Source organism: Hoplias malabaricus, chromosome 18 (genome assembly GCF_029633855.1).
Source record: "Hoplias malabaricus isolate fHopMal1 chromosome 18, fHopMal1.hap1, whole genome shotgun sequence".
Lineage (NCBI taxonomy): Eukaryota > Metazoa > Chordata > Actinopteri > Characiformes > Erythrinidae > Hoplias > Hoplias malabaricus.
The window spans coordinates 29,187,736-29,212,395 of NC_089817.1; the positions used below are offsets into that span (position 1 = coordinate 29,187,736).

General features: G+C 42.9%; 2 protein-coding genes across 3 annotated transcripts; one reads left to right on the plus strand and one right to left on the minus strand.

Moving 5' to 3' along the window:
* Positions 1-85: 85 nt before the first annotated feature.
* LOC136674716 (beta-galactosidase-1-like protein 2) lies at positions 86-15,313 on the minus strand. Its single transcript, XM_066650882.1, has 19 exons — positions 15,212-15,313; positions 13,554-13,742; positions 13,179-13,247; positions 10,969-11,064; positions 9,399-9,507; positions 9,210-9,302; positions 8,917-8,998; positions 8,765-8,829; positions 8,217-8,301; positions 7,379-7,516; positions 7,068-7,148; positions 6,805-6,911; positions 6,169-6,315; positions 5,647-5,718; positions 5,456-5,534; positions 5,190-5,277; positions 4,962-5,073; positions 4,224-4,340; positions 86-1,412 (listed from the first exon to the last, which is right to left on the minus strand). Exons 1-19 carry the CDS (start codon positions 15,301-15,303, stop codon positions 1,326-1,328), a joined length of 1,908 nt encoding a protein of 635 aa, XP_066506979.1. The 5' UTR covers positions 15,304-15,313; the 3' UTR covers positions 86-1,325.
* Positions 15,314-15,521: 208 nt separating this feature from the next.
* ei24 (EI24 autophagy associated transmembrane protein) lies at positions 15,522-23,366 on the plus strand. 2 transcript variants are annotated; one of them, XM_066650916.1, is made up of 12 exons: positions 15,522-15,660; positions 17,240-17,373; positions 17,812-17,957; positions 18,146-18,206; positions 18,354-18,420; positions 18,519-18,643; positions 19,431-19,550; positions 19,812-19,923; positions 21,122-21,233; positions 21,338-21,412; positions 21,589-21,785; positions 22,640-23,366. In XM_066650916.1, the coding sequence occupies exons 2-11, from the start codon at positions 17,332-17,334 to the stop codon at positions 21,749-21,751; spliced, it is 1,023 nt and encodes a 340-aa protein (XP_066507013.1). In that variant the 5' UTR covers positions 15,522-15,660; positions 17,240-17,331; the 3' UTR covers positions 21,752-21,785; positions 22,640-23,366. The 2 variants fall into 2 exon arrangements, with proteins under 2 accessions (XP_066507013.1, XP_066507012.1); XM_066650915.1 differs by having other exon boundaries at positions 21,589-23,366.
* The last annotated feature ends 1,294 nt before the right edge of the window (positions 23,367-24,660 follow it).

A 24,660-nucleotide genomic window follows, 5' to 3' on the forward strand; every position in this document is an offset into this window, starting at 1 on the left:
TGTGGGAAATTTATCAAATAAAAAAGTGTTAAAACTAATATATAAATATATATAATAATTAAACAATCACCAAAATTCAGCACATTATCAGTTTCCAGCATAAAAATCCTGCAGTCTGTATGAAACTGATTTAAAAATGTACATTTCCAGTCTCTGAACCTACAGCACATTACACTTATCTTTTTACAATGGGAACTTTTCACAAAATTTTGTTTTTTAAATTTTAAAAATCATTGTGCAGCATTCATTCATTGTTTGTAACCCTTATCCAGTTCAGGGTCGCGGTGGGTCCAGAGCCTACCTGGAATCATTGGGCGCAAGGCAGGAATACACCCTGGAGGGGGCGCCAGTCCTTCACAGGGCAACACACACACACTCACACACTCACACCTACGGACACTTTTGAGTCAACAATCCACCTACCAACGTGTGTTTTTGGAGTGTGGGAGGAAACCGGAGCACCCGGAGGAAACCCACACAGACACAGAGAGAACACACCACACTCCTCACAGACAGTCACCCGGAGGAAACCCACGCAGACACAGAGAGAACACACCACACTCCTCACAGACAGTCACCCGGAGGAAACCCATGCAGACACAGGGAGAACACACCACACTCCTCACAGACAGTCACCCGGAGGAAACCCACGCAGACACAGGGAGAACACACCACACTCTTCACAGACAGTCACCCGGAGGAAACCCACGCAGACACAGGGAGAACACACCACACTCCTCACAGACAGTCACCCGGAGGAAACCCACGCAGACACAGAGAGAACACACCACACTCCTCACAGTCACCTGGAGTGGGACTCAAACCCACAACCTCCAGGTCCCTGGAGCTCTGTGACTGAGACGCTACCTGCTGCCCCAATTTACAACAATACACCAAAATTGAGACGCTGCATTTACCATATCCCTGGCTGTGAGCACATAACACACACACACACACACACTGAGGAATTGTGACATCTGGTTCCTAGCACCAACACTGTAAAGCAATCTGAGCAGGTAAGATTCTCTACAATGATCAATTTCACATCAAACCACTCTGAATTAGTTTCAAACAGTTGTGACGCTCCACTGAGCTGTCACAGGGAGAATAGAGTTGCTGTCGTTGCTTCTCCGGACACAGCATTGAAGACACTGCACTATGTAACTTCTGTAGAAATAAAAATCTGTGGGGATTCTCCTTTAAGAAATAAATAAAACTGAAGTGCCCTTAGGAACCCAAGTCTTAAATGGTAATTACAGTAAAAAATGGCATCAGGATTACAGTCATGGGTCGTGATCAGAGTCCATCTGGAGACTGGATTGTGGTCATTGGATATCGATGGTCATTCCCAGGTCCGGAGCATCCTCAAACAGGACTTTAAAATCAGCATCTTCTTCTTCAAACACGATGACCTGGGGATGACACACAGAGACAAAAGATACAGGGTGTGATCAAAAATATGGGAACAGTTACATCTCTGTAAAGGTTTCTGTCTCTACTTATGAATAAATTAGGGCTGGGCAATTAATCGAAATCGACATTCAGAACATCTAATCGACGTTAATCTTGTTTATATCGATTATATCAATTTTTTTGTTATCTCCCCACTGTTTGTTCATGTACTGTCCCTTTTATACCACACTACCAAGCTGTAGTCACGTGATTCTGCCTCTATCTTCAACACGAAGGAGAACCTAAACACTGAGGCAGACCGAGTGACTCAAGCTCGTACCAAAGAAAAACACAGCGTCTGAGGTTTGGACGTGCTGTGCTTTGACTATAACTAAGACGGCACTGAACACAAAGAAGTCTGTTGTAAACACTGAGAAAAAACAGTTTTAGCCAAAGCACAATCACACACCAAATATAAACAGTGCTCAGAAAACAAGAGAGGAACAAGCTCCCTGCGGCGTTAGAATAAATATCCTAGCTTTAACACTGGAGCATATTACAGCACAAGCCTCGTCACTGAAGAGTGAGGGTCATAAATACAACAAAATAATCATTCATTATTCGTAATTGTGGGACGGCATGGTGGTGCAGCAGGTAGGGTCGCAGTCACATTGTTTCAAGGACCTGGAGGTTTTGGGTTCGAGTCCTCTGTGAGGAGTGTGGTGTGTTCTCTCTGTGTCTGCGTGGGTTTCCTCCGGGTGACTGTCTGTGAGGAGTGTGGTGTGTTCTCTCTGTCTGCTTGGGTTTCCTCCGGGTGACTGTCTGTGAGGAGTGTGGTGTGTTCTCTCTGTGTCTGCGTGGGTTTCCTCCGGGTGACTGTCTGTGAGGAGTGTGGTGTGTTCTCTCTGTGTCTGCGTGGGTTTCCTCCGGGTGACTGTCTGTGAAGAGTGTGGTGTGTTCTCTCTGTGTCTGCGTGGGTTTCCTCCGGGTGACTGTCTGTGAGGAGTGTGGTGTGTTCTCTCTGTGTCTGCGTGGGTTTCCTCCGGGTGACTGTCTGTGAGGAGTGTGGTGTGTTCTCTCTGTGTCTGCGTGGGTTTCCTCCGGGTGACTGTCTGTGAAGAGTGTGGTGTGTTCTCCCTGTGTCTGCGTGGGTTTCCTCCGGGTGACTGTCTGTGAGGAGTGTGGTGTGTTCTCTCTGTGTCTGCGTGGGTTTCCTCCGGGTGACTGTCTGTGAGGAGTGTGGTGTGTTCTCTCTGTGTCTGCGTGGGTTTCCTCCGGGTGACTGTCTGTGAGGAGTGTGGTGTGTTCTCCCTGTGTCTGCGTGGGTTTCCTCTGGGTGACTGTCTGTGAGGAGTGTGGTGTGTTCCTGTGTCGTCGTGGGTTTCCTCCGGGTGACTGTCTGTGAGGAGTGTGGTGTGTTCTCTCTGTGTCTGCGTGGGTTTCCTCCGGGTGACTGTCTGTGAGGAGTGTGGTGTGTTCCTGTGTCGTCGTGGGTTTCCTCCAGGTGACTGTCTGTGAGGAGTGTGGTGTGTTCTCTCTGTGTCTGCGTGGGTTTCCTCTGGGTGACTGTCTGTGAGGAGTGTGGGGTGTTCTCCCTGTGTCTGCGTGGGTTTCCTCCGGGTGACTGTCTGTGAAGAGTGTGGTGTGTTCTCCCTGTGTCTGCGTGGGTTTCCTCCGGGTGACTGTCTGTGAGGAGTGTGGTGTGTTCTCCCTGTGTCTGCGTGGGTTTCCTCCGGGTGACTGTCTGTGAAGAGTGTGTTGTGTTCTCCCTGTGTCTGCGTGGGTCCTACTTTCTCTCCTCACACACAAGTGACTCTAATTTATTCTCCACAACCACTTTGAACACCTCGATCCAACACTTTGTAGTCACTGAACAAATCAGTTTATGCTCCGCAGAGTGGGTCCCACGCTATAGCGGTGGCCATGCTTAAAATAATATGAACTAGATTATGAACTAATTTAACTTGTATGTTTTGTCTGCAACACTGCTATGAGGCAGCTCCACTTAAGGCAGCTTTTCAAACTAGGTCCTCCAGGCTAAGGAGCAGTGCTCTCTGAATATGAGGCTGAGCGCAAGCGTTCTGTCCTTTTCTCTGTTGTTTATAAGTCCTTTAGAAGGAAGCGAACCAGAACTCCAGAAAAGTGGATACTCAAGAGGTAAAGCAGAAAGCAACTTGAGAGAAGCTCAGGATTCCCAGCTGGAACTCTGCAACAGACTCAGCAATGTGTGTCTGTAATTGTGTCCCAAATTCATGGTCTGCATCCTCTGGAGGCTACATTTGAAGACGGATTGCATCACAGTGGCGCACCTATGCTGTCCCGGTTTGAAAGCTCCTTCATATGCAGCTGAGACATTTGTTCTCCTTCTCCATGGCAACAAAGGATCCAAAGGGTAGATGCTATATTCATTTGCTGTCGGTGAGGTTTTAAGAAGAGCATTTCGGTCTTTTTTTTCAGATCCTCTGAATCCACGGACATGTGGGGCTGACTGTAAAATGTTAAAGCAACACTATGTAACATTTTTATCAAAAAAAAATTACAGCTTCAGAATCATTGTGATGCTTGTGACAGGGAGAACACAACCTCACTCCGATCTCAGCACTGCAGAAACTACACAATATAACTTTTAGAGGAGGACAGGACACTGGAGGCCACCAACCCACAACCTCTGCCTCCAAAGTTACACAGTGTAGTTTCTGCAGTGCTGAGCCCAGTGCAACAACAATAGAAGGTCTAATCTCGCTATTACAGGTCAGTGAATCATCACAATGATTTTAAAACTGTAATTTTAAGGTAAAAATATTACCTAGTGTTGCTTTAAATGAACTTACCTGGTTGATTCCACTGTTGAGGAAAGGTCCTGGGAGGTAGAGAGCCTGCTGCGGACCGGTGTCCCAGTAGCGTCCGAGGTTCTGACCGTTGATGAAGATCACACCTTTAGTCCATCCCTGGAATACATAAATATCGTCGCTTTCCAATGAAAAACACGTATCTCCCAAAATAGTGGCTTTACAGGAGAAAGTGAAAAACCTTCTTAACTCTCAGTGGAAGTCAAAGTAAAAATATTATTTTCTGGGTAATTTTGGGGCTTTTCTTTTGGTTCATTCATCATGACATTTCCACACGATGTGAAGGACAGTTGCTGTGTTTAAATGATTTATATGATTTTGTATAATTTTAATAAAAATATTAATACATAATGATAATTAAAACCTAAATGATACACTGTAAAAAATTTCTTGTAAATTTTACTGTAAAATACTGGCAGCAGAGTTCCCAAGCATTTACCGTATTTTTACAGGAACACTACTGTATTTCATATTTACAGCATATTACTGTAATTGAGTAATACAATAATTTACTGTAAATACTGTGATTTACAGTAAAATACTGTAGCAGACACTGTAAATTTACAGCAATTGTTTACAGTGTATATAAATATTTTTTTAAAAAACAAACAACTCACAAAACTATTTAGGCCTCAATTTGAGCAAATCTCCTGCCTCACACTTATTCACAGCATTTTTTTAACCCTCTGTGGACCAGTAAGGATTCAACAGAATCCTCACCAACATCTTCACAAACGAGTCGCTCGGATATCCGTCCACAAACAGCCGTCCCTGGAAAAACCCTGGAAAGCTGGGCTTGCTGGGAAGAGACCTCCATGGTGCTCTGTACAAACTTAATAAACAAAAACACAGTCATTTCACCGTCCTGTTCACACACTCCACCATTTTAACACTGTTGACACTCAGAATGCTGCCTCACAAACCGTAAGAGATAAAGCTTTCACACACCTCTCAATAAAGCTTTGGGTCATCTCCAGGCTGTAAATGGTGAAGTCTCTCAGATGCACTTTGTTTAAATATATGTCTCCAACAATTCCTGGCAAAACAGACCTGTGTAATTCAGAGGCCTCTCAAAAGCAGCTTTGAACAGAGTCAAATCATTCAGACATGAAAGCGATGATGAGATCAAAGCAGGTTCAGATAAAGCTTCCACACTTTTCCTGATTTAAAAGCAGCTCACAAAATGTCCAGCATGTTTATTTCTGGTGCGGTACCTTTGTGCTGATGGTCTAAATGTGGCCCAGCATGCACTCTCCCACAGTTTTCCACCAAAAAACTCAACGTGCGCTTCTCCTACAAAAATCCACAAATATCAATGTGAAATTCTGCAGTTTTGGGTGTCATTAGAATCAGAGTGAGGACCTCCATCACGTTCAAAGATAATAATAAAATATTAATCCAGTACCTTCCCGTTAGGAACAGCTAATTCCACAGATGTATAATCGAATAAACCTATGAAGCTCCTGTCCACAAACACCTGATAGAAAAATCACCATCGACAATGGAACATCACCAGCAGAGAATTTAAAACACCCTATGAGCCATGATCATAACTCCCAAAGCCTGGATATATTTACACTTATCAGCCACATGATTAAAACCACTGACAGGTGACGTGAAGGATGCTGAGTGCCTTGTTACAGCGGCCCCTGACGAGGGGTGGATTCCTACACCTCCATATAAATTCCAGCAGCACTGCTTTGTCTGATCCACTCTTAGAAGTGTAACAAACACTAACACACCTTCACCACATCATTGTCACTGCAGCACGCGAATAACACCTGCTCTGTGGTGGTCCTGTGAGCATCCCGACCCATCACGAAGTGCTCCTGTGCAGCTCAAGAAATGGACAATGACTGGTTGTAATGTTATGGCTGATCGGTGTATGATTTAGAACTATAGGTTTCATATAGTATCTCACACTCACCAGGGCCCTGTCTCTGATGTGATTCCCCGATTTTAAGTACCCTCCGGTGGTGATGGTCGTCTCGTAGAGGGTGTATCCAAACGCTTGTCCGTTCCTGTTGTTTACTGGAAGATTCTCCATGTTGATGGGAGTCCGAGATTTAAAAGGCTTTAAGAACAAACCAAACCGTTTAATTTAGATCCTCAAACGTGATTCTGGTTAGGATTGGATTTAAATGCAGGAGGACTCATACGAGGGGGAGGGGGGTAATCTAATGCTACACTACATTATTTTTTGGGCCCAGTTCTTACATAAAAAACAGAGCATTACTGTAAAATCCCTTTTGCGCTAAGCTTTCAGAGGCATTGAAATACTCAGACGTCTGGTTAATTTAAAGACGCATACATTTAAAGGAACACTACACAATATTTTTGTTCTCCTCCTAGTGTTGCAGGGGGACGGTCCCTACCCTCCTCCAAAAGTTACATAGTGTAGTTTCTGCAGTGCTTAGCACAAAGTCACATATTCAGAGGCTCTATTCTCTCTATTAGAGGCCTGTGAAGCATCAGCGTGATTCAGAAGCTGTATCTTTAAATTTAAAATAACTATGTAGTGTACCTTTAAACCGTTCTTAAAGGAATTCAACATAGTTCGTACCTCTGGTGTGAAAGGCAGAGCGTCCCATAAGGAGAGGTGCTGGTACATGATCGCTGCCTCGTAGTTTTCCTTCCAGCGAAGAGTCAACATATCAGGGAGATGCTCGTCTACAGCAAACATCATTAATATTCATCATTATTACAATTACAATAACAGTCACGATCAGAGTACGATCCACATACAAGGGTCTTGGCTATTGTTACAGCTCACAGTGTAGAGGAATAGACAATAATCAATAGTCAACAGCTAGTGGATAGCCTTACTGCTGTATCGGCTGAAGAGGTCCCTCAGTAGATGGTACTTTGGTGTGTAATCCCCAGCCTCGGATAGAGGAGCATCGTAATCTGTGATAATAAATATTTTTCTTAAAAAATGATGTATTACAGAACAGAGACATTTATTTGTATAGAAACATTGAAGCATTTGACAGACTGTAAAGTCCATTAAAATCCATTCTTCAAAAAAAACAAAATCAATGTCTCCCTCTTGTGGTCAACAGGAGTAGTTTTACCAGAAAAAAAGAGAGTTCATCAATCTCTCGTCTCATATCATTGTTATAAAGAGTGTTTCGAACCATAGCTGGTGACCACAGCTTTGTAGGAGGGGTTTGCGACAGCTCCGCTCATGAAGCCGAAGTTGGTTCCTCCGTGAAACATGTGCAGGTTGATGGAGATCCCACGCCTTAGAGCCTCCCTCACCGCTGCAATCATGTCTGTCACAAAGAGCAGAGAGATAATGTACAGGGGTGGGTCATTTATATGGACACACCTTAATACAATGGGAATGGTTGGTGATATTCACTTCCTGTTTGTGGCACATTAGTATATGGGAGGGGGGGGGGACTTTTCAAGATGGGATGTGACCGTGGCGGCCATTTTGAAGTCTGCTGCAATGACCCAGTTACTGCATTCACCAGACATCAACACAATTTCTATTCGCTCCTTACGTGTTAACCTCTGCGATATGTCAATGGCTGTAAACAAAGAGAAACTTGTAAATAACTCATGAAAGAATAAAGTTACGTTAAAACCAAGCACACCATTGTTTTTCTTGTGAAATTCTCAATAGGTTTGATGTGTCACATGACCCTCTTCCCATTGAAAAAACAAAAGTTGGATCCAAAATGGCCGACTTCAAAATGGCCACCATTGTCACCACCCATCTTGAAAAGATTCCCCCCTCCCATATACTAATGTACCACAAACAGGAAGTTAATATCACCAACCATTCCCATTTTATTAAGGTGTATCCACATAAATGGCCCACCCTGTATAATATGTAGGGCCTCTAGTGGTTTCCTGTATTTTGCAAACACCATAGAAAATCATGTGAATATTACACCAATGTGATCAGCCTGAATTATTTACTGAATATGAAAATAACGAAGCATGAAAAAATATTTGTAATCTTACCTTCAGGTGGGAAATTGTGGTGGAGGCTTCCCCAGCCATCAAACCACCCGCTCCAGTACTCCATCACCAGCATGGGACTGTTTGGCTGTTCAGTATAAATACAGTAATGTTACTGTAAATATACTGAATAAATACAGAAACTAGACTGTATCATTCATCCATTCATTCATTCATTCATTATCTGTAACCCTTATCCAGTTCAGGGTCGTGGTGGGTCCAGAGCCTACCTGGAATCACTGGGGAACACACCCTGGAGGGGGCGCCAGTCCTTCACAGGGCAACACACACACACACACATTCACTCACACACTCACACCTACGGACACTTTTGAGTCACCAATCCACCTACCAACGTGTGTTTTTGGACTGTGGGAGGAAGACTATATAATTATTTCTGTAAATATACTGTACTTATGTTTCCTAAAAAATTACTGAATACAATATTTCTGCTTTTTTGCTGTAAGTTTTGCTGTAAATCTACTGAATAAACACATGTTTTACAGGAAATATAAAGCCTTATATGACACACTCAATGATCTGGGAATTACCTGCACAGCTTCCAGAAACTTGAGGTCGTCATAATTTAGTTTGCGCAGATTTAGAGTTCTGAGGGCTGCAGCACAGGAAAACAGTCTCAGAACATTATAAATATGTAATTTGGAAATTTCCAATTATTTCAAATGTGGTGCCAGTGCTTTACCTCCATTCACGCCGCCTCTCTTTAAGCCCTCGTGGCTATCTGCGGTCAGAAGAAGCTCGGTGATCCCTCTGGACTCAAGCGCCTGTGAGAGATGAACACAAACAGATGAAATAATTATCTCCGAGACATATTTAGAGGACACTGCAAAGGTTTCTTCGTTTCTTCTCGACAGCACAGTGCTTGGAGTATTGTTTTGATGCCCCTCTTGGTGAGCCTAGGCTCACGTACGGATGCTCAGGAATGTCCCACTCATTTCATGCTATTTTTTCTGAGACTGTTGGACGATACCTCACCTCTTTAAGAAAAGGCATGTAGTCACTGTCCATCGCAAATGATCCATATTCATTCTCTATTTGGACAGCGATTATAGGCCCTCCTTTCTTAAACTGGAGCAAAAAACACAAAATTACTGAAAAAATGCAACCATTTCACTTTAAAATTGTCAGAAATATAAACAGCTTGTAAATACCATAATCCTTTACCTGTAAAGGCACCATTTTCGGAATGAGCTTGTCAAAAAACACATCCACAGCCTCAACGAAGCCTGGGTATGTGGTTCTCAGCTTCATCCGTCTGTCACTCAACAGCCAACTGGAGTCAGGAGAAATGTGTGTGTTCATCCAAAACACTCTCCACATATTATTCAACATAGTAAGGACATGTGTGTGTGACTGGAGGGGTGTGATGTCTTGTGATGGTCTAGTGCCCTGTTCAATGGCCCAATTAATTCTGTTTGGCTCAAGAGCCTCTGTGACCCTGTGAGGATGAAGTGCTTACAGAATGAATTAATTATATTACTCCCACACTCAATGTGTTTTGGGTTCAACCAGGGCTTTTTAGACATATAGACAGTATTGATTATATCATTCATTCATTATCTGTAACCCTTATCCAATGCAGGGTAGAGGTGGGTCCGGAGCCTACCTGGATTCACTAGGCGCAAGGCAGGAATACACCCTGGAGGGGGCGCCAGTCCTTCACAGGGCAACACACACTCACACATTCACTCACACACTCACACCTACAGACACGTTTGTGTCGCCAATCCACCTACCAACATGTGTTTTTGGAGCGTGGGAGGAAACCAGAGCACCCAGAGGAAACCCACGCAGACACAGTGAGAACACACCACACTCCTCACAGACAGTCACCCGGAGGAAACCCACGCAGACACAGGGAGAACACACCACACTCCTCACAGACAGTCACCCGGAGGAAACCCACGCAGACACAGGGAGAACACACCACACTCCTCACAGACAGTCACCCGGAGGAAACCCACGCAGACACAGGGAGAACACACCACACTCCTCACAGACAGTCACCCGGAGGAAACCCACGCAGACACAGGGAGAACACACCACACTCCTCACAGACAGTCACCCGGAGGAAACCCACGCAGACACAGGGAGAACACACCACACTCCTCTCAGACAGTCACCCGGAGGAAATCCACACAGACACAGAGAGAACACACCACACTCCTCACAGACAGTCACCAGGAGGAAACCCACGCAGACACAGGGAGAACACACCACACTCCTCACTGTATTGATTATTTGTTTGACAGAATTTATTCTGTCAATAGAAATAATATATTTGTAATAATTTGTATAACTAAGTAATTATTATGACTTTCCAGGGCTCATCCATAGGCTAATACAACAATCAAACTCAGAACCTCCTTGAGGTTAAACTTAGTTAGTTCGTCCTGTGCCAAAGGGAAATCTGTCACATTCTGGTGCCAAGGAGTTCCACTTGGTTTTTGTTCTGTTTGCAATGTTACTGTGTGTTTGTTTTCTATGCTCATAAACTTTGTGTTGTTGCTAAAATAAGGACCACTGCATTGACACCAGAGGTTCCCAAACATTTGGACACATGACCAAAAATGGACATTATGAATGTTTGGTGACCTCAGTATTTTAACCCTATTTTAACCATTTATTCTGAATATTTACCTTAGGGCTATTTTTAAAATGTTAATTAGTTCATTAAGTAATTCAGGAAAAACTGACAATTTGAAACAAGACAAAAGCCTAGCAAGAACCTCACCTGGGCAGCCCTCCGAGGTCTAGCTCAGACCCGATGTAGGGTCCTGGCCGGAGAATAACCCAGAGACCCACCTCCGCAGCCTGGAACAGGAATAGCCTGAGCGATCAAATGGAAATGAGAGACAATAGCTTAAAATGGAGATCTCACGTAAACGTAATAAAATCTCAAAAAAATTAAAGGAACCTTCCAAGGGACAAAATATCAGCTATAACCATAGCTAAATCTGTTGTAAACGTGTCTATTCACCTCCTAAGGTTATGGCAACAGAGCGTCTAAATATTTTACAGTTAAACATGGAACAAACACACTATGATGATGCATTTTGAAGGTGGGAGGAGTCTTAGGTAAAATTACACACTGGCTAATCCTGGTTACGCTATTGGCATCAAAGGTTTTTGATTAATCACTGCTGCCCACATCAGTACAGTCTATATTTTATTATATTTTTTATGTGTGTTTTGGGTCATTGTCTTGCCAAAGAACCCATGATCCTTGACTCCGAGTTAACCTTCTGATACAGGATACAAATTTTGCTCAAACATTCTCTGGCAATACTCTGACTTCCTCATTCCTTTGTTAAACTCAAGGCCTCAGCTAGTAAAGAGAGCAGTCACTGCACAACATTATGGAACATCAACTGAATTTGACTGTAGGTGTTCATTTCCTAAACAGCTCTGTGTTCTTGCCTATAAACAAATCATTTGGTTTGCATTAACAAAGAGTTGCAGAATGACGCACATTTCCCCAAAGAATACTGGCTTGTATAAATACGTCTCTGCAGAGAATATCAGTACCTTTTGAAACATGTTACATGTGGTGTATAGTTTGAATTGAAACCGTTGCTTGAGGGGGATATTCCGCAAACCAGGATTTCTCAGTGTATCCAGATAACTTAAGCCCAGATTCAAGCCTCTCAAATAGGAACAGAGCTGAGGGAAATTTCTACTGGACAGTCCTCAACTTTTGGCTTTTAGCTGGCTAACTGACAAATCCGGCTTTGTTGAACACATCCCAGATCTCTCCGGGTCAATTATAAGCTCCTTGTATATAATACATGGTGTTTTTTCAACAGTTTAGACAACATATTACTGGTTAGCATCTATTTGTATTTACACTAACCAGGGAAAAGCCAGTTATCAAATCAAATTGTTCAATGCTAATAAATATTGTGGCAAATTTTCATAGTTCATAATACTACAGAACACATTTCCTTTTTGTAAATAATACAATAAAAAATGGTGAATTCTTAATTCTGTCAAAGTAGCAAAGCTATAAGTAGCAAAGCTATGCTAACAAATATTACACAACAATGTCTCTGACGCTATTTCAGCAGCTCATACATTTGTATGTAGGATCGTGTTGTTATGGAAAAGCTGATGAAGTCCAGAGAGCATATGGGATATAGTCCCAATAGCATAGAGCTAATGAACGTGCTTCTTACCAAACAAGGTTAAAATCCCACCTGACTGAGGCTAACTCTGTCTGCTAACACAGTCAGGGGAGGGCCAACAGAAGCTGTGTGATTCCTCTAAGATAAAAAATGTGCAGCATTACATTAATCCAAAGCACTGTTTTATCGAGGGATTAACACATTTACTGTCCTTACTCTAAATTAACTCAAAAAGCCAAGAAAGGCTACAAAGCTAATATAGCTAACAAGTTATAACCACCACATTAGCAAAAATTGTGTCCCTGTTGGTTGTATTTGTTATGCAAAAGACTACAGTTCATGTTATAAATAACTCTGTAAACTGTAGCTAAATTTACTTCAGCACAGAGGTCTACAAACATGAACAACAGGTTTAGACTCAGGGCAGAACTTTATTAGCAGTTATTAGCTGCTATTAGCTGCAAAGAGCAAATTAAAAGTCCCGGGTATGTCTTAAACACAGACCACAGAAATTCTCTCATGTCTGTATTAGGAATTCCAGGTCAAAGCTGGAGTTCTTGATGGCAGAAAGGAATCTGTGATTGTGAAGAATGTCAGAGACTCTTAATTTTATTCAGATGAATCTATTTCTTTATTCTCTTCCACCTCCAGCAACATCTGAGGCAAACAGGTGTGTAAGGAATGGGAGACAAACAAACATCTACAGGCTGAAGGTCTCCAAGGAGCAGACTGAGAACCTTGGAGATATGTGAATATCAGGGGGTTCCTTAATCTTTTAAATTTAAGAGGCTAAAAATAATGAGAGGTGTAAACATCTCACTCCAGGTCCAGGTCTCCGCGGAACTTGAACTCTCCTCTTTCTGGCTGATGTAGATTCCATGGCACAGATCTGAAAAGCATATATTGTTCATTACTAAAGCGCCCACACATGTTTTAACGGAGCAGCCGGTTCTTCTTCACATTAGTGAACTGCTTTTATACTGACACCTATTGTCCTGGAGGTGCAGAAACTCTGTACTATACTTAAACATGTCTGCCACTGTGCAGTACAGTGCTTTGGGTTCTTCATCTTTTGCAAGTGGCAGTGTATAGAATGAATGAATGACTAAATAAATAAATATACCCATACATAGAGGTCTCTACTTTCGTGGTAAAAATGAAATACTGCAGGAGGTACAGCATATTTCACACCTACGTCGTCAGGGTGTTGATGCCGCAGGCCTTCATTTTCATCATCCGATCCATCCAATAGGCCCTGGGAACCCGGAAATAGTGAAGCTCTCCTCCCAGGAGGCGGAAAGGCTCACCTCCCAAAGAGAACTGGGAGGAGTTGACACTCAGCCCTTCAGACCTGCTAAGCCTCATCCTCTCTCTTCCCTGCCCACTGAAAGACAATTAGAGACAGTGTATAAGAAACACAGAGAACACCTTCATAACATTACACTGAGTGTGGCACTAATAACTAATGATATGGTGTGAAATAAAAAGCAACAGAATTTGGTGTATTTGTCTAAAATGGTTACATTTTATATAATTATCCCTTAGATCACTATCTAAACCTATCCTTTGGATTTTATAACGTGATTCTCATGTTTTTATTTAAATATTAATTTAATAATGTATTTATTGTTGTGGATAAAATCATTCAGCTGTTATTTGTTGTCTTTATTTGGAGAAGATTAAATATAAAGAAATCCACTTGAATAAAAAAAGAGGAATGTCTAAAAAAACAAAGTGAAAATCAGCAAAACTTTCCGAAACTGAACTTAAAAAGAAATGTTTAATAACATTTGTAATTACTCATATCATGAAAACAGAAAATAAAAACAACTTTTAAGGCTTTGCAAGTGGTGGAAAAACATCTGTGAACATTTATTCTGAAAAATTCAAAGTCTTTTAAAAAGTTATAAGTATAAAAAAGCATCCTAGTTATCACTGATATGAACTTTTTTTTATATAAATTTCTGATTTATAAGACATTTTTTTTGGCTTATAATAACTCAATTGTCAATTAAACCCTGGAACTGTCTGTTCATCAGAATTATAGAATTCTGAATCATATCTGACACAAAAACAGTCACCCGGAGGAAACCCATGCAGACACAGAGAGAACACACCACACTCCTCACAGACAGTCACCCGGAGGAAACCCACACAGACACAGGGAGAACACACCACACTCCTCACAGACAGTCAACCAGAGGAAACCCACGCAGACACAGAGAGAACACACCACACTCCTCACAGACAGTCACCCGGAGGAAACCCACACAGACACAGGGAGAACACACCACACTCCTCACAGACAGTGACCCGGAGGAAACCCACACAGACACAGGGAGAACACACCACACTCCTCACAGTATTGATTATTTGATTGACAGCATTCAAAGTCCCTTAAAAGTGATATAGGTATAATTCTACACCTTTGCCTTCATTCAGTATCTATGAATTTATGCAACTAGTCACCACCTCTATCTAAAACCATCCCTCTGCTGCTTACTGCCAGCTTTAAATCCCCTCCCCACAAGTTCATGAGATTGGTTCCTTAGGTTTTATGACCTAAAAAATCCTGTTTGCCTGAATTATTTACTTAGGAAGACAGCAGTTTTAAAAAAGAAATGTTCAGGCACTATTTCAAATGCTCATTTAAATCATGATAAGTCTTAATGTATGCTAAATTATATAAACAATCTTTATAATAAGTTCAGACTCTTTAATGCTGCCAGAAATTAAATATGCCATTCATCATAACGTTTCACACAGGCTTCCCTTTGAATAACAGAGGCACTGACTCTGTACAGGATGTAATTTGTCATTGAAAACAAATGCAAAAGGCACCAAGCTTCTCACCTGAGGTGACGGTAAATGATTACACCAGTGATACTCAAGAAGAGTGCGACATAACATCTTATGTGAGAACTCCTCACACTTAGAATAACCATCGAGTCTGAGTTTAACAGCTTGGAAACGAAAATAGAGGTCGTAAAAAAGAACCATAATATAACACCGTCTCTACGAGGGTTCCTCCGCGTCCCAGTGAAGAGAGAATGACATTTTGCTTTAAACTTGTTCCTTAGAAACGGACTGTTTAGCGCCTGCCTCCTCTGGGACTCAAAGAACTACAAATTGCGTGTAACGGACTACATATCCCAGGGCACATACACGAGGCGGCAAGTACTGCGCATGCGCGAGTCTAATGGCCCGATAGCTGTGTATTTGTTGTGTTGTGTTGTATCAAGAGCTGCTGTATAAACGGCTTTCCGAGCGAGTTGAAGATCTAAAGAAGTCGGGTTTATGAGGTACGAAGACGCTATCTAATTATTTAAAAGAGTTGCCTGTAACATCTTATCAGTTTTCTGCTGTTTTTGGGAGACATTTCACACGCTTGACCAGTAGTATTAGCAGTCAAGCTATATTTGTTTGTGTTTACTACTAATCCAGCTGCTGACTCAGGTCTGCTGCTTTTCGACTATTATTCTTTAGACTTTTACAGTGCTTCGGGTTTGGGAGGTAGCGTTTAAAAGTGGGACAGACATCCAGAGTGTTGTATTCATAAATAATAGCTTAAAATCTCTTGTAAAACACTCACAGCACCAGTTAGGAAAGTTAACGAACAAACACGACACCGTAGGGCTTTGTGTTACGCTGCTATCGCTACATAGCTACAGCCTTAAAGGTGCGTTAGTCGGTTTCCTAGGAGTGCTTGTCTGTTATTGTAGTTCATCCACTTAGCCTCCAGGGGTCAGACATCCCGAATCCTGTCCAATGTTCTAGAGCGTTTCTCAAATAAATGTGGGTGGCAAATTCACTCAGAATTATTCGTAGGGTTGGGTTGTGGGTGAGAATATATATATATATATTGTTTTATTTTAAATGTTAAAATTATTTGGATTATTTGGACTGAGTAAAACAGCAGGCTAGTTGTTGCCACGGTAACACCTATATTTCATTGAAAGGCAATTGGCTAAGGTTTTTGTTTAATTTATTCCATTCTTTTGAATCTTATAAAAGTGGGTCATAACGTATTTACCCGGGGAAGTGTCGGTAAATAAGACAACGCCTCGATGCTCATTTTCTAAAAGATATAGAATGCACTAGTGCGGATGTCAGTGCTAAAATATATATTTTCATATCATGTCCTTCATATAGTGTTTATTTGTACTGTACAACGCTGTCCATTGACATCATCTGTGTGGTGTTGTATAACAGAAACATTTCCAATTCATTTGTACATAAACATATTCAGTTTAACAGGCTCATGTTGTTTGTGTCCACAAGACCTTTCTATGTAAATGAGCTCTCTTATAATTGGCTGCTTCCTATTATGACGAATTCAAAAAGTAGGCCCGAGAGAAACACTTCTTTGGAGTCTAATCTTTGGATATTGATAAATGTGTTGGTTTTTGTCACGTTACAGCAACACTGAAGGCAAAGCAGGGATTGTTTGGACATGTGAACTGCTATCAGTGGTTGGTAACTGGTTTAAATCAAGTTTATACCTTTGAGGAAAATTTAGTTTTTTCAAAATAGGGGCCCTTTTTGATGTAATTTGTGGCAATAACAATATAATAACATCATATTGTTTCAACGAACCCTTTAACAAAACTCTCAAGAAAATTTCGGGGGCCTCAACGTTGCGAGAAACGGCAATACGTTTGCCATTCTTTATTTAAATCAGTTTGACAAGTCCCTAGATGGTTTAGTGGGTTATTTGTCCACGTTCAGTGGATCCTTGACCCTTGTTCTTGTTTACACCAGGCCTAGGAACAGTACTGTAAAAGATGTCAATATCTCCTCTCACTTTTTGCCTGAATAGAAGTGAAAACACCAAATATGGCACTCGTGCCGCGAGCTGATGTGTGCTGTTTGTTTTTACAGTTTGCTGGGAATTCCTCGTCTTACCATGAGAGCTTCCCTGATCCTCAGTCCATCCTCATTCTGCAGTTGATGATTCTCCAGCTGGCTTGGAGATGACTGACAGTGTCCGGGCGTTCGTCCGCAATGTTGCGACGGTCAGCGCTTTCACTTTGAAGAACGTATAGTGCTGTAAAATGATATGACAACAACTCAAAGAACTGTAGCTTTAGTTTAAGATGTGCTTAGATGGGTCATGGGGCATTTATTTGTGAAGGTTGGGCACTGATTATTCCTGATAGATCTCTATGTTTCAGTGGGGAACTGGTTTTTGCCTGGACTGTATGAGACACACTTTATAATGAGTGAATTTAAAGACTTTAAAGAGCATCACTTTTGAAGATACAGAAAAGCACGACATGAAGTAGTACACACCAGAGCAGCTTCCTGTGACTTTAAAGTCACCAAGCTGAATTCTGAACACGGGTTAGAGAGGTATAAACCCACCAGGTGTTAGTCTGAGTGGTCCAAAGACATGGGATGTAGTGACACTCCTCTTACTATGATTTATTTACTCGTGTGCTCCTCTTTTGTAGGGGATCAAGGATTCCATTCTGGGGATTGGAACCATCACGAAGCTGGATGCCCGTATCCAGCAGAAAAGGGAAGAGCAGAGGAGGCGAAGAGCGTGCGGTCCCCTGGCACAGAGACGAGCCCAGAGCGAAGACCGCAAACATGAGAGGTTAATGGGGTGACCCACAGCATGCACTGGGGAAAAAATACAGAGAAATAATGGGCAGAATCAGAGTTTGTCTACAGGATATTGAAAAGATTTGTTTAATTTATAACAATATAATAACACACGTAACACTCAACACTGATTTTAATTCATTCTTCACTGTTTTCTGTTTGGTTCCTCTCTGATTCCAGTGAGCCTAAGGTAGCGAGTAGGATTTTTCAGTGCTGCGCCTGGAATGGAGGCGTGTTTTGGGTTAGTGTCTGATTTGTACATTTTTATTAAGTAATTCATTGATATTTTATTTGTTGATTCAATGAAGTATAACCAGAACACAAGAATTTTAAGTGGGTTTCTCATTGTGACTGTAACTGACTCCTGATACATCCTGTTCCCTTCCAGCTGAGTCTGTTTCTTTTCTACCGAGTGTTTATACCACTGCTCCAGACTCTTACAGCGAGGATTATCGGTATGTGCATCTCTCAGAGTTATGGAATGCGTGGGTCCAGCTCCTGTTTAGATAGTTGTGGCTAACAAGGCTGTTTTTGGTCATTTTCCTGATTTTAGGTGACCCCTCCCTTCATGGAAATGTATGGTCCTGGTTGGAATTCATCTTGACCTCAGTGTTTAGTGCCCTCTGGGTTCTACCTTTGTTTGTGCTCAGCAAGATCGTCAATGCCATTTGGTTCCAGGTGAGTGCAGCTTAGACGACTGCAGCTATGCAGCAATAATGATCAGTGCTCTCACATCAGAACAATGTACAGGGCTTGTGAGGAAACCCACGCAGACACAGAGAGAACACACCACACTCCTCACAGACAGTCACCTGGAGGAGACCCAAGCAGACACAGGGAGAACACACCACACTCCTCACAGACAGTCACCCGGAGGAAATCCACGCAGACACAGGGAGAACACACCAAACTCCTCACAGACAGTCATCCGGAGGAAACCTAAGCAAACACAGGGAGAACACACCAAACTCCTCACAGACAGTCAAACTCCTCACAGACAGTCACCTGGAGGAAACCCACGAAGTCACAGAGAGAACACACCACACTCCTCACTGACAGTCACCCAGAGGAAACCCACGCAGACACAGAGAGAACACACCAAACTCCTCACAGACAGTCAAACTCCTCACAGACAGTCAAACTCCTCACAGATAGTCACCTGGAGGAAACCCACGAAGTCACAGAGAGAACACACCACACTCCTCACAGACAGTCAAACTCCTCACAGACAGTCAAACTCCTCACAGATAGTCACCTGGAGGAAACCCACGAAGTCACAGAGAGAACACACCAAACTCCTCACAGACAGTCAAACTCCTCACAGACAGTCAAACTCCTCACAGACAGTCACCCGGAGGAAACCCACGCAGACACAGGGAGAACACACCACACTCTCATATCAGAACAATGTACAGTACGTTCCACCGGGCTTGTGAATGTAAGCACTCTATGACTTCCTCTGCAGGATATTGCTGATCTGGCATTTGAAGTGTCAGGACGCAAAGCTCAGCCCTTTCCGAGTGTAAGCAAGATCATAGCGGATATGCTCTTCAACCTCCTCCTCCAGGCCCTCTTTCTTATTCAGGTACAAAAAGCCTTTGTCTTACTCTTAACAGCTTACCCCCTGCTCTGCACACTCTTAGATAAAAGGTGTCGACGGCCACTGGGGCGGTACACAGTGAGTCACTCTGGGGGGCTCTTTAGAGGTGTTCCTAGAGGTGTTAAATAGGACCCTAAGACTAAGCTTGTTTGCATCTTTGGTTCACAAAGCCCTTCCTGTATCCCTTTTTCTAACTCTGTGGTCTCTGTTGCTATTCGTCCATGTGTCCTGCTTTGATCTTTTCAGGGAATGATTGTCAGTCTCTTCCCCATTGATGCCATTGGTCAGATGGTCAGCCTCCTGCACATGTCTTTGCTCTACTCACTCTATTGCTTTGAATATCGTTGGTTCAACCACGGTGAGCTTCAACGTGTCCTGCTTTTCTGTAATAATTTCGGTGTGTGTGTGTGTGTGTGTGTGTGTGTGTGTGTGAGAGAGAGAGAGGGAGAGTTAGAGAGAGGGGGGGGGCAAGAGAGTTAGAGAGAGAGAGAGTAGAGAGTTAGAGAGAGAGGGGGGCGAGAGAGAGAGAGGGGGGGCGAGAGAGTTAGAGAGAGAGAGAGAGAGAGAGAGAGCGAGTTAGAGAGAGAGGGGGGCAAGAGAGTTAGAGAGAGAGAGAGAGAGGGGCAAGAGAGTTAGAGAGAGATAGAGAGAGGGGAGAGAGAGAGCGAGAGAGTTAGAGATGGGGACAGAGAGAGAGAGAGAGATAGAGAGAGAGAGAGAGAGGCGAGAGAGTTAGAGAGAGAAAGAGGGGGGCAAGAGAATTAGAGAGAGAGAGAGGGGGGGGGGCAAGAGAGTTAGAGAGAGAGAGAGGGGGCGAGAGCGAGTTAGAGAGAGAGAAAGAGATAGAGTTAGAAAGAGGGGGGCAAGAGAATTAGAGAGAGAGAGGGGGGGGGGGCAAGAGAGTTAGAGAGAGAGAGAGGGGGCGAGAGCGAGTTAGAGAGAGAGAAAGAGATAGAGTTAGAGAGAGGGAGGGCAAGAGAGTTAGAGAGAGAGAGAGAGAGAGGGGGGCGAGAGAGTTAGAGAGAGAGAGAGAGAGATAGAGAGAGGGGGGGCAAGAGAGTTAGAGAGAGAGAGGGGGGGGCAAGAGAGTTAGAGAGAGAGAGAGAGAGAGGGGGGGCGAGAGAGTTAGAGAGAGAGAGAGAGAGGCGAGAGAGTTAGAGAGAGAAAGAGGGGGGCAAGAGAGTTAGAGAGAGAGAGAGGGGGGGGCAAGAGAGTTAGAGAGAGAGAGAGGGGGCGAGAGAGAGAGAGCGAGTTAGAGAGAGAGAAAGAGTTAGAGAGAGGGAGGGCAAGAGAGTTAGAGAGAGAGAGAGAGAGAGAGGGGGGGCGAGAGGGTTAGAGAGAGAGAGAGAGAGATAGAGAGAGGGGGGGCAAGAGAGTTAGAGAGAGAGAGGGGGGGACAGAGAGAGAGAGGAGAGAGATAGAAACAAGGGGGGGGCGAGGGAGAGAGAGATAGGGGAGAGAAAGAGAGTTAGAGAGAGAGAGAGAGAGAGTTAGAGAGAGAGAGAGAGAGAGAGAGAGAGAGAGAATATTAGTGTTAATGATCTGTGTTGTCTAAGGGATTGAAATGCACCAAAGGCTGTCAAATATTGAGAGGAACTGGCCGTATTACTTTGGCTTCGGTCTGCCCATGGCACTTCTGACCGCGTTGCCCTCTTCATACATCATAAGGTATGTGTGTTTTTACTTATGATTCATGCTGTAAGCTGATTATTTCAATGCATTTGCTTATTCTTTGTTTTATAACTTTTAATTTGAATTATTTTTTTTATCAGTGGTTGCCTCTTCTCCATCCTGTTCCCTCTCTTCATCATCAGCGCCAATGAGGCCAAGACCCCAGTGAAGCTTTAGTGAGTGTTCTCTCTGTGTTTATCCATATTTAACTATCACTATCTATCTGTCCAGTCTTTATCCACGCAGTGTTTACTAGTGTCGTTCCCTGGTGATAGTTTAATGACCGTGTGCTTTGTTGTAGTTTACTCTGCGTCGACTAAAGTGTCCCTCCCCATTGCCTACTGTTTTACAGCCACTTTCAGCTCCGTCTGTTCTCACTGGTCGTCCTCATCAGTAACAAGCTGTTCCATAAGACTGTCCATCTGCAGACGTCTCTCACCTCTTCCAGCTCCATGGAGAAGTTCCCCTCGCCTCACGTGTCCCCGACTCGCCAGAGACCGCTGTCCATGCAGTGACCACGGCTTTAAACAGCAGCTCTGTGGATGGGAAGTTAGTCCGGTTTGCCTTGTCTGTGTTTCTAAAATCCGTCAGCCCTCGTTAATGTGATCACTGGGGACTGAGGGCTGTCAGACATTGGTCTTTGTTTGTATTTTAAATGTGAAAGGAGGTTTGAAACATTTGGGATTAGACTGAGCTGTGCCTGTCTCTCAAAGCTTTTTTTTTTAACCCTTTATGTGCCATGATTGGATGATTTAGAGATTCTTTAAATCACAGCACAAATCATTTCTGTTTTCTCTTAAACAAGTCGCCCTCTTTAAAGTTTCTGAGCCAGTTTCGCTGTTGAGGGCCTTCTGTTTTATTAATATATCAATGGAGCGAGACCAGACAGAAGCTCTGCTAAGCATCACATAATACTTAACTGTGCCTCTAACGTCTGATTAACGTGATTTATTCCATCCTGAGATGAATATTCAATTACCTTGGCCCTGTTTGTACCTTGTATTTACATCTGCCATTGAGAAGCCACCTCTGATTGGGTAACTCAGGCCTCCAGCGACTGCTTATTATCAGGTTTCACGATTGGAGGAAAGGTGTGGCACATATTTGCTGCTGTTATCAGAATCAGATAGTGTCCTTTCATCTGACTGAGATCCAACACACGTTTTAGCAGTTTTTTCTCTGTCCTCTTAATAATGAAAGGCCCGTAACATAAAGTCAGAATTGCTCAAAGTGTCGGTGATAGAAACCACGCGCTGTGTCCAAGCCCTGCCCTATTAAATATGAATTCAGTTCCTCGTAATAGTGCACAGTATAGTGAGTAATAGAGGGAATGGTGAATAAGGAGCCATTTTGGACACAGCTAATGTTTTTCACCCATATTTACTACTGTTTTTCTGTGATAGGTCTTCAGCAAAGCTCCGAAGACATGTAGGGTCACTGCTGTTTGTGGAGAGCAGGTACAATAGCCGTTCTTTGATGACCCTTGACCCCTGTCACCATGACTTCTCGTCCGTTGCATCATGCAGACGTTTTCTGTAGCGTCCCCCTGTAATGTCAGTTGTGAACAGGAACGATGTTGAATTAAGGGGAGATTGATATTTTATAGGACCTTTATTCTTGTTTTTTTTAGGTAGGTTATTACTTCCTTTAGCTGAGTTCAGATAGAGATGAACTTGAGCAAGAACTAAAAGGAGCTGCTTGTTTCAATAGGGGGTGATTGATGTCGCCTGTAATGGTTCAGTTTAAAATGCTGCTGAAGCGGCTTAATATACGTCTGTAACTCATTTAGATCAACAACGTACCAGGCTCTGTCCACCTCTGATATCTACTACTACCCTCTCCAAATACTCACCAGTGACAATGGTCATGGCTTTCTCACTTTAAAAGGTTACAGTTGTTTTGACAGAAGCACACGTTGAGACACCATCTCCTCTGCATTGTGTTCACTGGGTGAGGGGCGGGTTGTGTGTGTTTGTTTTATTTAATGTTTTATTTTGTAATTTTTATTTTTGTTTCTTGAAAGGGTATGTAATTATTGTATGACATGCATAGTGTTACAAATGCAGGTTGATCTTTGTGAGTGACGTTTTGTAAAAGTATTACACATTATTTCAATAAATCTGGTCTGTATAAAGCATTTTACAACGTTTATTTCTAACTAATTTCTCTCAGTCTGCAGTTGCACTTATTAATGCCTGTGTTCTCTTCAGTGGCAGTTCTTCATTGATATCATTTATAAAAATTGTGGTCCCCAAATCTCCATCAGAGGAGTCTCTGAATTCTCTTAATTTTCCTTTTCTGTGTATAATATTATCATTAATTCATTCATTGTCTGTAACCCTTATCCAGTTCAGGGTCGCAGTGGGTCCGGAGCCTAGCCGGAATCACTGGGCGCAAGGTAGGAATACTACACCCCCTGGAGGGGGCACAGCAAGTAGTGTTGCAGTCACACAGCTCCAGGGGCCTGGAGGTTGTGGGTTCGATTCCCGCTCCGGGTGACTGTCTGTGAGGAGTGTGGTGTGTTCTCCCTGTGTCTGCGTGGGTTTCCTCCGGGTGATTGTGAGGAGTGTGGTGTGTTCTCTCGGTGTCTGCGTGGGTTTCCTCCAGGTGACTGTCTGTGAGGAGTGTGGCGTGTTCTCCCTGTGTCTGCGTGGGTTTCCTCCGGGTGCTCCGGTTACCTCCCACACTCCAAAAACACACGCTGGTAGGTGGATTGGCAATTCAAAAGTGTCTGTAGGTGTGTGTGTGTGTGTCTGTGTTGCCCTGTAAAGGACTGGCGCCCCCTCCAGGGTGTGTTCCCACCTTGCGCCCAATGATTTCAGGTAGGCTCTGGACCCACCGCGACCCTGAACTGGATAAGGGTTAGATAATGAATGAATGAATGAATGAATATTCCTCCTGTAAAGCAATTTGAGTTGTTATAGATATGAAGTGCTCTGTAAATAGTTTATTATCATTATTATAATGATTACATACATGAGGACACAAATTCAGTTTGTTTTCATACATTGTTTTTGGGGCTGTACGATATTTCAGAGCTTCTTTGTGGTATATACAAGAATCTAATCAGAGCTCTGTAGAGTCATGAGCATTAACACATAAAACAGAGGTAGGCATTTGTATAATATGAGTGGGCAACACCAAACATGTTGCTTTTCAAGGTTAGTAGTTTACTTGTGAGAAGGGGACAAAGTATAGTTACAGAATTCAAATTATGTAGGAGGTCTTGAGACATTCCCCTTTGAAAAAGAAAATCCCACTTAATTAACATTTAGATTTTTATGTTCTGATGATCGTTATGACGATTAACTGCTAAGGAAAACTGAATCTCTCTCTATCTGTCTGCATATTTACATTTGCACTAACATTACACTTACAAAATTAACAAACAGACTATGAGTAAGCCCAAACAGTGAATGACTAA

Coding starts and splice junctions, on each gene's coding strand:
- LOC136674716 (XM_066650882.1), bottom strand. CDS start 15,303: ATGGTTATTCTAAGTGTGAGGAGTTCTCACATAAGATGTTATGTCGCA. Junction 9,303..9,398: donor CGAAAATGGTGCCTTTACAG/GTAAAGGATTAT, acceptor TTTTTGCTCCAG/TTTAAGAAAGGAGGGCCTAT. Junction 6,912..7,067: donor CCTCTTCAGCCGATACAGCA/GTAAGGCTATCC, acceptor TGTTTGCTGTAG/ACGAGCATCTCCCTGATATG.
- ei24 (XM_066650915.1), top strand. CDS start 17,332: ATGACTGACAGTGTCCGGGCGTTCGTCCGCAATGTTGCGACG. Junction 18,644..19,430: donor TCAATGCCATTTGGTTCCAG/GTGAGTGCAGCT, acceptor CTTCCTCTGCAG/GATATTGCTGATCTGGCATT. Junction 19,551..19,811: donor AGGCCCTCTTTCTTATTCAG/GTACAAAAAGCC, acceptor TGATCTTTTCAG/GGAATGATTGTCAGTCTCTT.